The sequence below is a fragment of the Aythya fuligula genome, chromosome 1, assembly GCF_009819795.1.
Source record: "Aythya fuligula isolate bAytFul2 chromosome 1, bAytFul2.pri, whole genome shotgun sequence".
In the NCBI taxonomy this organism is placed as follows: domain Eukaryota; kingdom Metazoa; phylum Chordata; class Aves; order Anseriformes; family Anatidae; genus Aythya; species Aythya fuligula.
In genome coordinates, this window is record NC_045559.1 from 192,284,623 (window position 1) to 192,299,028 (window position 14,406).

The window sequence follows — 14,406 nt, forward strand, 5'->3', positions numbered from 1 at the left end:
ATGGAGAACATCTCATTTCTCCTGCTATTGTGTGCAGCACTTTCTCATGCTTTTCCTGCATATACAAGGAAGGAGAAAGAAGAAGGCATGCAGCTGATTCAGGTAAGGAGGGTAGGCCTCTGGAGCTGAGATCTCTATCAACCATTAAGCATCCATTGTGGTCTCTGGAATAATGCTAGTATGTAATAGCTTGACAGATACTATGTATTCCAGTATGTACTGCAAATTCCATTAGAGTGAATAACATGATTATTTCTCCAAGTAGGGGGACTTCTACTCTCTACTGTGACGTCAAAGCCTTCTTTAATCTTGACTCATTCCTGTTTTATTTTTTGTAGAGAACAACTAAAACTGCTGATGCATTCACTGCATCAGTGTTGAGTTGATTATACAAATAATTAAACATCTGAGTCAGCCTATGTTTGACCTGTAGTCAGGTGGAAATGTGGTTATTTATGCGACTTCTTGTATTATGAGATGTAGCTCTTCATAAGATTTTTTTTTTTTTTCCAAATTATTACTCTAAAAAATGTGGGTAAATGGAATACCACTACTGAAATTTTGCATTGAGTCATATATTTCAATGAGTTTTTTCACTGCCTGCTCTAAATGACTCTGGGTAGCCCTGGAGCACAAGGTTAGTGAAGGACACATTACCAGAAAATAATCAGTTTATTAGACAACTGCTAAATCTGAATGTATTCTGAGTAAAACACAAAGCATCTGTAGTGATAATATAATACAAAATAATTGTCATTAAGAGAAAAATATTCATACATGCTTTAACAAACTCTATTATGCATGTTCCTAAGGAACAAAGAAAAATAGCAAAGATACGGGTCTGAAGTGGTATTAGCATAATTTTTAAGAGCTTCAAAAGTGAACACATTTGACTGTCCTAAAATGCTTTGTTTTCATTAGAAGTACCTGGAAAATTACTATGGCTTTAAGAAAGATGGGGAATCTTTCATTTGGAAAAGTAATAGTCCAATGACCAAAAAAATAAAAGAAATGCAGGAATTCTTTGGACTGGAAGTGACAGGAAAAGCAGATTCTGGCACTTTGGACCTAGTACAGAAACGTCGCTGTGGATTCCCTGATGTAGCTGGGTTCTCTACCTTCGCAGGAGAGCCAAAATGGGCAAAAAAATTCTGACATATAGGTAATCATAATGCAATCCTTGATGTAAAGACAGTGTGTTATGTAGCTAAGTTGTAAGGACACAATTTTTCTCTATGTTATATTGTAAAGGTTACTAAACTCTACACCAGACCTACACCCAGCAGATGTCAATGCAGCAGTCAAGAAAGCATTCAGCGTTTGGAGCAGTGTGACCCCACTAAAATTCATCATGAAGGACAGAGGTGATGCAGACATAATGATCTCCTTTGCAGCCGGAGGTAACGGCCTACATAACCATAATGAGCTATTGCCAGATACTGCCAATATAAAGCCATTGACCTAAAAAGGTCATGATTCATTCTCATGTAGTGCACAGAAAACCACAATTCCTGCTCAAGATGTTAAGAAGATGATCCTTGAAGATGTTTGAGGGAGGATGTAGAGGGAGATGAAGAGAGGAGAGAGAAAATAAATGTAATGAGCTGCCTGTAGATCACTGAAACTGTACCTAGTGTTAAACATACAATGTGTGCACAAACCACAAGGGGCTTGGGGCTTGTGGAATATGCTCAGGTTCAGAGCATAACTGAGTGGGTAGCACTAGTTGCACTCCTGGGGTTACTCATATGTTCTACGTGAGCTAAAAAAGTTCTAGACATACTCAAGGTTTATATTTTTGGCATTGCCCTCAGGGTTACCAGCAGCATTTCCCTCTTACATTAACAGTCATTCATGCATGCACTCTCCGAGTCAGCTCCTCTGTTCCCACCCAAATAAACATATCCACTCATTTGGGTTCTGAAGAGTGTGCAAGCACTGCATGTAACCCTTAAACCTATGTTATTAAGTCCTTTTCTGGAGTTTCCATTTAAGGGCTCACCAGTGAAGGGTTCACATTGTCCTCCTCAGGACCTTGCCATCAGCACTGAAGTTAGCCATAAGGTCAGGTTTAAGTAGTAACCTCCTGAGGGCTGCTGGCACAGAGCTTGGGAAAACAAACAAAACAAACAAACAAAAAAAAAAGTATATTTAAAAAAAAAAAAAAAAGTATGATCAAAACAAAGAATAGATTTCAAGCAAATCTGTGTTGCCCTCCTCCTCACTCATGGAAGAAATAGATAAATGTCCACCCACGTCTTGAGGAAGCCAAGTTTTCCTTCCCAATGCATCCGTTTTCTCTATGAAAAATAGACCTTTTGGCAAATCTGTGTGGAAAGGGACCTTGGAAGTTTCAATCAGCAGAATAGAAAGCTCCGTGCATGACTGAGGTCTGTCACCCACTCCCACTGCTCCCTCCCTGTAGCCTCCAGTCATCTCTTTGTGGGATTTGCTCCTCAGGTCACAGTGATTTCCTCCCCTTTGATGGCCCAGGTGGGTCTGTTGCTCATGCCTATGCACCCGGAAAGGACCTTTGTGGAGATGCACACTTCGATGAGGATGAAACCTGGACCAAAAGCACAGAGGGTAGGAAATTCAGTTCTCCAATCCCTACCTGAAGCAGCATATACATGGAATCAAGAATGCAAAGTCTGTCTCCTCTCTCCCTTAATAAGTGCTTTAAAATGGGGCTGATTTGAAGGAGCATTAGGCAGCTCTGGTTTCTGTAGTCATAAAAAGTCCCTGAGCTCTCTGATTTTAAAAGTTATGGCTTCAGCCAAACTTTTGCCCTGGACTGGGTGGAGATTTACTTGGGAAGAATCTAAGGGAATGGGCAACCTCCTTCTCCCCACCACTGCACCCAATTTGTCTCCCCTGTCCCCCTCATCCTTTCCCCCCCCTCACCCCCCCGTGGTTACATCACCTGCACTAATCCAGGGTCCTTCTCCTACACTGAAATGTTTAATGGTTTCATTATGCTTCTTTCTGACCAGAATTTTGTCTCCAACTGAATTTTCCACAAATAGCTTTACTTTCTCGGGAAAGCAGTTTTGATAACCTATTATGGCCTGCATGTTTTGAGGACAAGTGAAAAGACACAGATCTCCTTTCATGCCTTTTGGTTGTTGTTTTCAGGTACGAACCTGTTTTATGTGGCTGCCCGTGAGTCTGGACATTCACTTGGACTTTTCCATTCCAAAGACCCCAATGCTCTGACGTACCCAGTTTATAGGAAATTTGACCCTTCAGTATTCCCTCTTCATCAGGATGATATTAAGGGCATTCAGTACCTCTATGGTAATTCCCAGTTATTAATCTTATAATGCTTATAATTTCAAACATTTTGGAATACCTGTCAATAACTTTGTGTACTGGATATATGTGAATGACTCAGCATTTCAATTTCTTCCATAAACTGCTTCCTTTAGGACTTTCTACCACCTACAATGACCAAAGTGAGTCTGCTGAGATAAAGGACCCTACTGAGTCAAAAGAGCCTGCATTGCCAAACACCTGTAGCCCTGATTTAACTTTTGATGCTGTCACCACTTTCCGTGGGGAAATAATGTTCTTTAAAGACAAGTAAGTCAGCTTTCTGAAAGTATAATACCCACATGTCATTTATAAATTATATACTACAGCATAGAAAAATAATTTCATCCAGAATATTGTACAGCTGCTTTTCCTCACTGTGGTCTCAAAGGGGTTCAGATGAGAGAGAGATCTACACTCTGAGGTAAATGGCTAATTTGAGAAGTGGCTTATGAGCTCCAGCCTGCACAGGTGTTGTTACCTCTCTAGCCATCTGGGTGATACCATCCAACTTCAGGGACTTTCCTTCAGCCCTGTGAATGTCCCTCCAGGAGAGACCAACCTCAGCTGGCCACCGGAGGGGCCACAGGCACTGGCTGGTTGAGGTGCCTGTGGTCACATTGTCTCTCACTATGCACAATCAGATGTCTGAAAAGAGTCCCTGGGCTGTACCAAGGTGTTCAACCTCTCTTCCTTTACTGTTACGTGAACCAGAGCATGTATGAATGTGTATGTAAATAATCAGGGCAATCGGGAAGTTCACACCCAAGCACAGGCTCAGCTTTGTGCTGTAGTGATAAGTCATATTTTATATCTCTCCCCAGTACTGGCTGCTGCTCTGCTATATCACTGAAAGCTATTCTCTCTACTTTCAGTGGAACGGAAGTGCCTAAATCTCCCAGAGGATATTTATCACTTGAGTATCACTTATTATTATTCACACATTCGTGGTGAATGGAGCCAAGTCCAGTTGGAGGCCAGTCACTAGTGGCGTCCCCCAGGGCTCGGTGCTGGGGCTGGTCCTCTTTAATATCTTCATCGATGATCTGGACGAGGGCATTGAGTGCACCCTCAGTAAGTTTGCAGATGACACCAAGCTATGCGCGTGTGTCGATCTGCTCGAGGGTAGGAAAGCTCTGCAGGAGGATCTGGATGGGCTACACCGATGGCCTGAGGTCAACTGCATGAAGTTCAACAAGGCCAAGTGCCGGGTCCTGCACCTGGGGCGCAATAACCCCAAGCAGAGCTACAGGCTGGGAGAGGAATGGTTGGAAAGCTGCCAGGCAGAGAAGGACCTGGGAGTGATGGTGGATAGTCGGCTGAATATGAGCCAGCAGTGTGCTCAGGTGGCCAAGAAGGCCAACGGCATCCTGGCTTGTATCAGGAACAGTGTGACCAGCAGGGCTAGGGAGGTGATCGTCCCCCTGTACTCGGCTCTGGTGAGGCCGCACCTCGAGTACTGTGTTCAGTTTTGGGCCCCTCACTACAAGAAGGATATCGAGGTGCTTGAGCGGGTCCAGAGAGGGGCGACGAAGCTGGTGAGGGGCCTGGAGAACAAGTCCTACGAGGAGCGGCTGAGGGAGCTGGGCTTGTTCAGCCTGGAGAAGAGGAGGCTCAGGGGCAACCTTATCGCTCTCTATAGGTACCTCAAGGGAGGCTGTAGTGAGGTGGGGGTTGGTCTGTTCTCCCACGTGCCTGGTGACAGGACGAGGGGGAATGGGCTTAAGTTGAGCCAGGGGAGTTTTAGGTTAGATGTTAGGAAGAACTTCTTTACTGAAAGAGTTGTGAGGCATTGGAACAGGCTGCCCAGGGAAGTGGTAGAGTCACCATCCCTGGAAGTCTTTAAAAGACGTTTAGATGTAGAGCTTAGGGATATGGTTTAGTGGGGACTGCTAGCGTTAGGTCAGAGGTTGGACTCGATGATCTTGAAGTCTCTTCCAACCTAGAAAATTCTGTGATTCTGTGATTCTGTGATTATTTGTAGAAAAATTCACTTGAGTGGTTGCAAGCTTCAAGCTATAGCACAAATAGTGCAAAGCATTATAACAGCAGTCTGGCTGTTGGAATTGAAACAAGCACCATACTCTGATTTATTAGAGAAAGTTCTCCTAACTGTATGTCTTATTTTATCATCTGCTGATAATTCTGATTCTTTCACTGCAGTAATCTCTAAGAGTGAAATCTATAATGAAGTGCTAAAATTGGTGTTTCTTTTTTGGGTTGTACAATGTCCCCAGACACTCAGATACCTAGGAGAGTTCAGCATCAGCAAAAGATGCCACCAACATTGGGACGCTCAGCACCTTCATTCTGTCCTTGCTTTGAGCTGAGGGTGTACCTGTCCTGAGACAATACTTGTTTGAAAAGCCCCTGCAGTGGTGATTTAGTACAATAATAAAAAGTAAGGGTAATTGATTCATTGCTAAGCTCAAATAAACTGCCCGTCTCCAAAAGCATGACAGCCCAAAGACTTGGGAGAAGGGTATAAGAACTGCTTCAGACTCTCCCCAAAATCAGCATTAAATGGAGCTTTAACTACAGGGAGCTGAGTCCACAAAGCTGGACAGGTGTTATTTTGCAGAAGATACTTATGTACTCCAACTGTTTCTCTAAACTGTTGGAGGTAAGACTGGGGTGGGGATTCATTCCCCAAATCAATCCCCAAATCAGTTTCTGTACAAGAACCGAGTCTCTCCAGCTTGTCTTCTGCATAAAAGGAAAATAATAGCTGGTTAGATATGCAACAGTTCATCTGCCCTATCTTAGATGTCTGCATCAAGAGGAGAGGAATCCTCGCCATAGAAATGACATTCTTTCCATCAATATTACAAGGAGATTAGGGTGACTAACACAGGGTACATGGCTGAGTTTAGTCAGATAAATCCTGTCCCTGTTGCCATGGCATGGTTTCATGCATTCTTGTGTGTAAACATCTGATTTTATTCAAAGCCTGTACTATATTTACATCAGGCACTTTTGGCGCAAACATCCTGCAGTAAGAGAAATTGATTTTAATTTAGTAACTTCATTCTGGCCATGGCTGCCCTCTGGTGTTGATGCTGCATATGAAATCCCTGAAAAAGATGAAACTCACCTTTTTAAAGGTCAGATTTTTTAATATATTTATTTGTTTTTATTTTAATGTCAACTTTCCAAGTAGCTTAGAGAATGTGTCTGGCTTGAAAAACACTTTAAGGTCTTTCTGTGGTATTCCATGAACTTTAATTTAGTTCAATAAATTGGGATATTTCAATCACAGAGATAGCAAACATATTATCCAAGATAAGGTATGTGTCTAATTTTTTAATATCAAAAGAGAAAAGTTTCCATGCCAAAATAAATGTCATAATTTTTGTGTTTTGTTTCATTTTCTGGAGAGTTATTTATTGAATTTGAAAATGATAACATTTGTTTCTAGTCTGAGGAAAGCTAACATAAGTAGGAAGGAAAAGAGGAGTTTTAGTTTTTGTAAAATGTGGTGCACTCTACTATTCTTGCATGTTTTTGGACTGCAAAACTAGACTGTAGAATGTTATCAAGTAATCAGTAGCTTCTCTCTGTATTTTTTCATTTAAAGATTAGTTTTCACAAAAAAGGACTGCATCATTCCTGGAAGATTCTGATAATGTTTTCAACATTTTTTCTTGATAGGAAATGAATTCTGGGTTGTGAGAGGAGATACCATATTACCTGGATACCCCAAAAAAATGTACATCCTGGGATTTTCAAAGGATGTTGCTAAAATTGATGCTGCTTTTTATGATAGAAATAAGGGGAAAACATATTACTTCATAGGGGACAGATTTTGGAGGTAAAATTACCTGTGTTACTTTCCTAAAAAGGACCAAATATTATCAATATCCTGTCATGACTTAAGATACATGTCACACTGTTTTGGTCATCTCTTTCACTGCCACAACTTTCTATAGAAAAAATATTTGAAAGGGAATTGAAACAATGTTCTTAGATCTCCTTTTAAATGTTTTAGTTATTTAGCATTTATTTTTTTTTTTAATTTACTTACTTTGGAGGAAAAAAAAGGAAAAAGAAAAAAAAAAAAACTATCTTACAGTTCCACAAATCAGCTCATGAAATCAGTCAGGACCATCTTAATACATAATTTATATCAACATCAGTTCTGTGGGTTGAATATCCCTCTTTCCAGTTACAAACAGAGCATTCCATGAGGTTGCAGGCAAATGTTTAGCACAGCAAAGAACTCTCTGCTGTGCCTGGATATGATTTTCTTTCTTCATTCAGTCTCTGCTGCTCAGGTCTGTGTTGCAGGCCATATATTTCTAACTGAAGGACGTGCTCCTATAACAGAAGCAGTAGGTAACCAGCATTTGTAAGTGAATGACACAGCTTCTGTCTTTCATACACATGTATGTCATGCATACAGAGATCACCCTGGAGTAGCTAGTCAGCTACAAACTTACAGTTTGAACAGAAGACTACAATTCTACATTTTCATTCAAAATCTCATAGTCCAGAGGGCTTCATCTGAGTAATTTGTCTGATAATTAAAGCTCTTGCTGAGCAAAGCAAAATGCTTTCAGCCTTGTTGTAAGCAAGTATGTTGCAGAATTCCAGTACTGATAAACTGTACTTCACTCAAAATTTAACAGCCTGTTGTAAGTAAACTGAGTAAAATAACTTAATCTATATTATAACTTAAAAAAAAATAAAAAAAAATAAAAATCTTGATAAACACTTCTTGCAAAGAGGGATCAATAAAGCAATCTCTTTATAAACTTACAGATCTAACTTATGCTTGAGGTAAGATTATCTACCTCTTCTTTACATACAGTCTCTTAAAAACAAAACAATAGAAATAGGGCAGATTTGTGATAATGGCTTACATATTAAGTATTCTTAGATGTGTCTTAGATGGGGTCATGTAAACGGAAGTAATTCTTCCAATGCAGCTCATAGAGTAATAATTGTTTATGAAATCTTGGACCTGTCTCAAGGCTGTCTAAATCCTATTGAAAGTCTTCATTGAACTTGGATCCCTGGGGTGAAGTTCTTGGGGTGGGCTGGATTAATCATAAGTTTTTTGCACTTTTAATTTGCACCAGGTTTTTTCTTTGTTTTTTTTCTCAGTTATAATCAAAGAAATGAGTCCATGGACAGGAGGCCCAGACTGATAAAAGATACTTTTCCAGGAATTAATGGGAAAGTCAATGCTGTTTTTCAACACAAAAGTGAGTCATTTTTCTTAAATAAACTTGAACTAAATGACCAGTCATGGGGCTAAGAGTGCTTAGACAGAAAGAGGCTCTTCTGCAGGCTCCTCATAGCCCTGAGGCTGACCCCTGAGACCCAGAAACAGTCATGTAAGACAGCCATGCTTCACTTTACCTCCTTGAAAAATCATGTTATATACTTTTGATGACAGAAGAACACCACTCAAGAACACACTGAGGTCTCAACAATGTAAAGTCTATCTGCAGTGAGCCAGGCTATCACAATTTGATCCTGTGACATAAAATGACACTGCTTTGAGAATAATAATTGCCACTATCTTCTTCTGCACAACAGAAGATGTTTGCTGGGACAGACTCAAGTGTAAGTCTGCAATGCCAGATGGTACAGCTACCCAGTTCTCTCCTAGCTCTTCATCCACCTACCACCAAAACCCTAGAATGTTAATTGGAAGTATATAGTTTCCTCCAGAACAAATCCTATATGTGATGGTGGGAACCTGTAACTGCAGTCCTCACTCTTGGAGGCTGTTCTGAGGCTGGGTCTATCCTTACCCCCACATTATTTAGCAGCACCCTTGCAATCTTACTTCCTCTTGCACCCTACTGTGCTCTGTGCCACGACCCAGTCTGTGCAATACCCACTCCCAGATCCACAATAAAAGAAATGCTTCTGGAGGCTTTCAACAAAGCCTTTGCATGATAGTAAACATTTTAAACTGCAGAAACACACCCAAGATAAATTTTTTGTAGAGTCATCTCATGGGCTTCATTAAGTAAATCATGCAGTGTATGTATGGCTGGTTTGCTGTGGAAGGTGCTAGCCCTGAGCAGGGTGACCCCATGCCATGCTGCACCCTTTTGCAAAGGTTACACCTGGGAGCAGATAGTGTTGGCAGTGTGTGTGTATACAAAGTTTTTTCAACTCTCTCCAGCTTTTGTTAAAGTAAACTAATCTTTACACCTGCAATATCATAATTAACCTGGCTTTTTTTTTTTTTTTTTTTTCTCTCTCTCTCTCTAGACTTCCTTTATTTCTTTCATAGAAGAAAGCAATTTGAGTTTGACTTTGATAAGAAGAGAGTTACACGCTTCCTAAAGGCAAACTTCTGGTTTCCATGTTAGGAAAACAGAATCTACAGCAGTGTAGGAGATAGTGTAGTCTTATTGCACTAGAAACACTTTTTCTTTTACAATTATACGGAACATATAGGTGCTTCAGAGTCAGTCATCACACCTCAACACCTGCATTTTCCTTGTGTGTTTCTGTAAATAACAAAAGAACTGTATTTATCATACCATGGTGTATATATACCAGAATTGTTTACTTACCAAAGAATAACACAGCTTTTACGTTTGATAGAAAACCATGTCAATACACTTTTTCCATAGTCGTTTCAGTCTTCATGCTGTAAATCACCCTACAAAGAGCCATAGCATTGCTTTCAACAAGTTTTAGATATAAATTAAGCAATCAGAGCTACCTCTCGTAGTTATGGAGAGACAGACAGGAGCTCCAGAAAACGATTCAGAAATCAACCTGAGATGGGTGCATAGGGACAGAAGTGCTTCTTCCTCAGTACTGGCAGCAGCACCATCTTGTTTGAGCAGCTTATGTTAGATGCCTGATTGTAGGTGGCTAAAATGGTGTGATGAATCCTACCCTAAGATATTTATTGATATTTATGTGATTAAAGGTTCATGTCCACTGACACAGGAGATTAGGGGCATCCTGGCACATGGGAGAGACCCAGTCACCCCTGACCTGTCCCATGCCCCTCCAGTTGGCATAGGGGAACCTCAGACTTTGGGCCAGGGGGATACCTGTCACTATGTGTCAATGACACAGAGTCTCCATCTCTCACAAACTGAGGGGTCACTGCCACTGTTCAGCACTGTTGACAATAATCTCCCAGGCACTGGGGTCAGGCATCACTGGCAACACTCCACAAGTGGGATTAAAAGAGTCATTCAAACCCTTAAGTACACAGACGGACAGCTAGCAAGATCTAAGGTCTTAGAGAATGTATGTTTTATGCATGAAAAAAAAAAAAAAAAATGACCTGGTGTCCACTGTCTCCCTTGTCAGACAGATTACCTAAAAATAAATAAGTAAATAAATAAATAAATAAAGTAAAACAGAGAAATAAAGTTTTTGATTCCTCACAGAATCCCAGAAAGGTTCAGATGGGAAGGGATCTCTTGGTCCATCTGGTCCAACCCCTGCTCCAGCAGGGACACCCAGAGCAGGTTGCCCAGGACTACATCCAGGTGGTTTTTGAAGATCTCCAAGGAGGAGACCCCACAGCCTCCCTGGGCAACCTGTGCAAGGGCTCCCTCACCCTACTGGTCACTGAAATACCTTTGTTTCAGTTTGTTTCAGTACACATTGCCTCTTATTCTGTCAGAACAAAAGTATTATATTTATATATACAATTATATTGTACGATTGCAATATTTCAACATGCATTATGGGACTTTTTTTTTTCCTGACATATATTTAACCCCCCTCCTAGTAGCAGGTCTACTCAAATGGGACACCAATGTGTATTTAGACCATGAGAAAATTTAATCTGAACTTCACTGAGGTCAAAAACATGGTACGGCAAACTCAGTCTTGCAAGACACAGATATTGCCATTTGTTTGTTCCTGCAGCAAACAGTGCAAATACTGCTGCCATACCCTGCTGTAGAGCTGACAAATAGGACTTTGCTACGCTGGCAAAACTGGAGACAAAATGATTAGATTGAGCTACACCATGTCCAGAAAAATAAATAAGAAGATCTGATTGTTGTCTCATATTGCCAAGTTCAGGGAAACAGGTTCAAATCTTCTAACTTGAATGTTTGTATTGAATAAAGAAGGAAATGTTTCAATTACATTAATTTGTTCCTTATTATTTGCCTCACACTCTTCTTGTTTCATAATTCTGTTATTCCTTCACATTTCTGGCATGGCTTTCTGAGTGGTCTCATAACCACAAGATATTTTAATGTCTTAATCAGTCCACAGTCTCAGCTACAATAGTAAAAGCCAAAAAAGATGCATGAGTGGTTTGGCTCACACTTTATAGGTTTTATTTCCTCAAGGAATTCTCTAACTGCCTCTCAGCTTGGGTGGTTTTCTTCAGTTCTTCCTACTGCTGATCATCCTCTATAGTATCTTTGCCCTCCACAGCACTGCTATTTTATCCGACTGCATTAGAGCATGTTTCATTTAAACATAATATAATAATCTCTTCTGTCTCTAATCTTCCAGACATTTTCTGAAATACTCTCTTTCAGATGGGATTCTAGCTCTCAGAGCAATGCATACTTGTCCTAGATCTTTTATGATTGTTGTGGCTCTCAAATACTTCTCTATTTCTTCATTTTTGATTATTTCTGGTAAGTTGGGACTCTACTTCCTTATTTCACTAATTACATGCCCAGATGATCATGCTAACTGTTGAATATGAAGTCATAGATATGTATCAGAAGTAGAGCTTAACCGTCTGTAGTAAAATCTGTTCTAAAATAATTTAGTTTTCCTGTTGTATGTTGGTGTCTTATTTTTCTTCCCAATTCTTATTTTGAAAATATCTGGTACTGCTGACAAGTCAGCCTCATCATTTGTGTGAAAATAGGCTTTTTAACTGTAGGCTATTGACCTACATTTAAGATCCTGTGTTCTTCTGAGATAAACTTTGAAACCAGGAATCTTAGCTGATATTATCTGTGATGCACTCAGTCCAAGTGTTTCAGTTACAGTTTCTCAGCCTTCTAAATGCAGCAGATTTTCTATGTTATAGCAAATTTCTAGCCTGTTTGCCTCAAAATTGAGTGAAGATAAAAGTCTCTTCATAAGGAACATTTTCATGTGATTCTTTCTCCTAGAGAATTCAGAGCACAAAAATGACTGTTTTCTTTAATAGTGCGTATATAATGGTCTAATTTGCTGTGGTTTTCACCTCTTGTTTTGGAGGGTATTTGGTCTACATTTGAATGTATCTATCTGTTTTCTGTTCACCAAGGACTCCACAGTGTGTCAATAAGACACAAGCCAGGACGTCCAACCTGGAAGGTCCAACAATATCTACCCTAGAAAAACAATATGGCTTGGATGCTGTTTTTCTTATCTCTTATTGGTTTTCTTGGTTTCACACAGTCACCCTCACTGGTAGGGAAAAATCTCCTTTGGCATTGTTCTTGGTATGATTATATATGCATCATCACTATAACCAGGGCTGTGGTAATGAACTGAAAACACACTGTGTAATGATTTGGACACCCAGAACTAAAATACCACGGAGTATTACCTAAATAAAACAGACAAAGATAAGAGAAAATGTGCTGGCCAAAAAGAACAAAAATAAAATGATTACATTTAACAGGGATTTAGGAAATGGTTCCTAGCAAAAACTTGGCTCTGGACTCCAACCAGCCCATTTGTGTTTGCTCCCTGACAGCTAGACTTTGCATGTTCACAATCAGTAGCTCTCAATGGGGTATTTCAGCATTAGTGCCATGCATCAAGCCTATAGCAATTCCTGTAAGTCCCAAATGGGCCAGAGTCCCTGGGCATATGCAGGTATATTTTGTAGATTAGTGCAGGGACATTTATCTCTTCATGGTGCCTCTTTCAGGCCAAGTTTTACAACTGCATACCTTCTGTGACAATTGCCAGATTTAGAGGTGAAGGATTTCACACATGTGAGATCAGCTCTACAGAGTGTCCCATGGCTTGCCTGCCATCAGGGAAATGCTGCCTGGGACACAACAGAGCAGTTTCCAAGCCCAGGCAGCAACTCCTGTGGGGATAAAGCATCTGATTTGATTTTCCTGTGTGTTCAGGAAACAGGTAGGTACTTGGCACAGAAAGCGGCACTCCTTCCCTTCTTGAAGCTACTGATTTCAGTGATGATGCCATGTCTGAGACTTGTGCAAGTCACTGAGGTGTAACTCAGGTACTACCCCAGTCTGTGACCTGTCACATTGCATTGCTCCTCTACAATAGAATAATTAAGGCTGATTCAGCACCGAACGTCCTCAGCCCTATCGCAGTGGCCTTTGGACTTGTGTGTGGTTTGAGCTATGCCATTACCCTCCTATCACTGCCCAGCACAGCATCCTGGTTCATAAAGGGCATGACTGATCACACTCTTGGAGTGGAGTCAACAACGTTTTTTTAAAGGAAATGTATAATATTGGCTGATAGGAAGCCACAAGCTTGTGCAAACTTTAAAACATCTGACTCGGACGATTTCATTCAGCTTTTTCATCTCACTATTAAAATGTACCTTTCTCATTAAGAGAAAACTCTTAATGAATCTTCTAACTTTACTAGGATATCTGGCAACCAGCTGTGTACTATTACACAGTGACGTGACTTATATCCCTGACATTTCGGTCTTCCCAGAAAAAGGGACATCCTTCAAGGAAAAAAGATTGTTACAGGATAACATTCTGGTTTTGTGGAAAGATTTTGATTTTGCTGCTTCAAAATGTATCAGAAACATATGGAGAGATTAGGATATGCATAGCAGCACAGAATGGACAAAAAAGTACTTCCTTGAAGAATGACGACTGTACTTTCAAGTGCTGCCTGAGAATGAGAGAAATTGCAAACATCAATGTGACAAATTATAAGTTAACAAGCAATTCTTAGAACTATGAATTAGCAATTTTCATTTTTGTGATATTAAAAATATGGAACTACCAATCATAGTTCCCCTTTCAGCAGTAGGTCTGTAGTGAGAGACTGGTTTAGGGAAAATCCACACATGATTCACATTGTGCGTTTATTATTTCATTATTTAGTCAGGGATGTAGGTGGAAGTTTCTCCTTAGAAAGAGAAGAATGAAAGGCATTAAAAGATTTAAAAAATTGATCAGATATAACTGTAGC

The 14,406-nt window shown here is 40.2% G+C and overlaps 1 protein-coding gene across 1 annotated transcript; it reads left to right on the plus strand.

Moving 5' to 3' along the window:
* LOC116501848 (stromelysin-1-like) lies at positions 1-8,572 on the plus strand. The gene is given in 10 exon segments (XM_032207466.1): positions 1-102; positions 922-1,147; positions 1,150-1,162; positions 1,252-1,400; positions 2,461-2,586; positions 3,136-3,297; positions 3,429-3,582; positions 6,283-6,416; positions 6,964-7,123; positions 8,419-8,572. Coding segments are annotated over 10 exon segments (1,380 nt in total).
* The last annotated feature ends 5,834 nt before the right edge of the window (positions 8,573-14,406 follow it).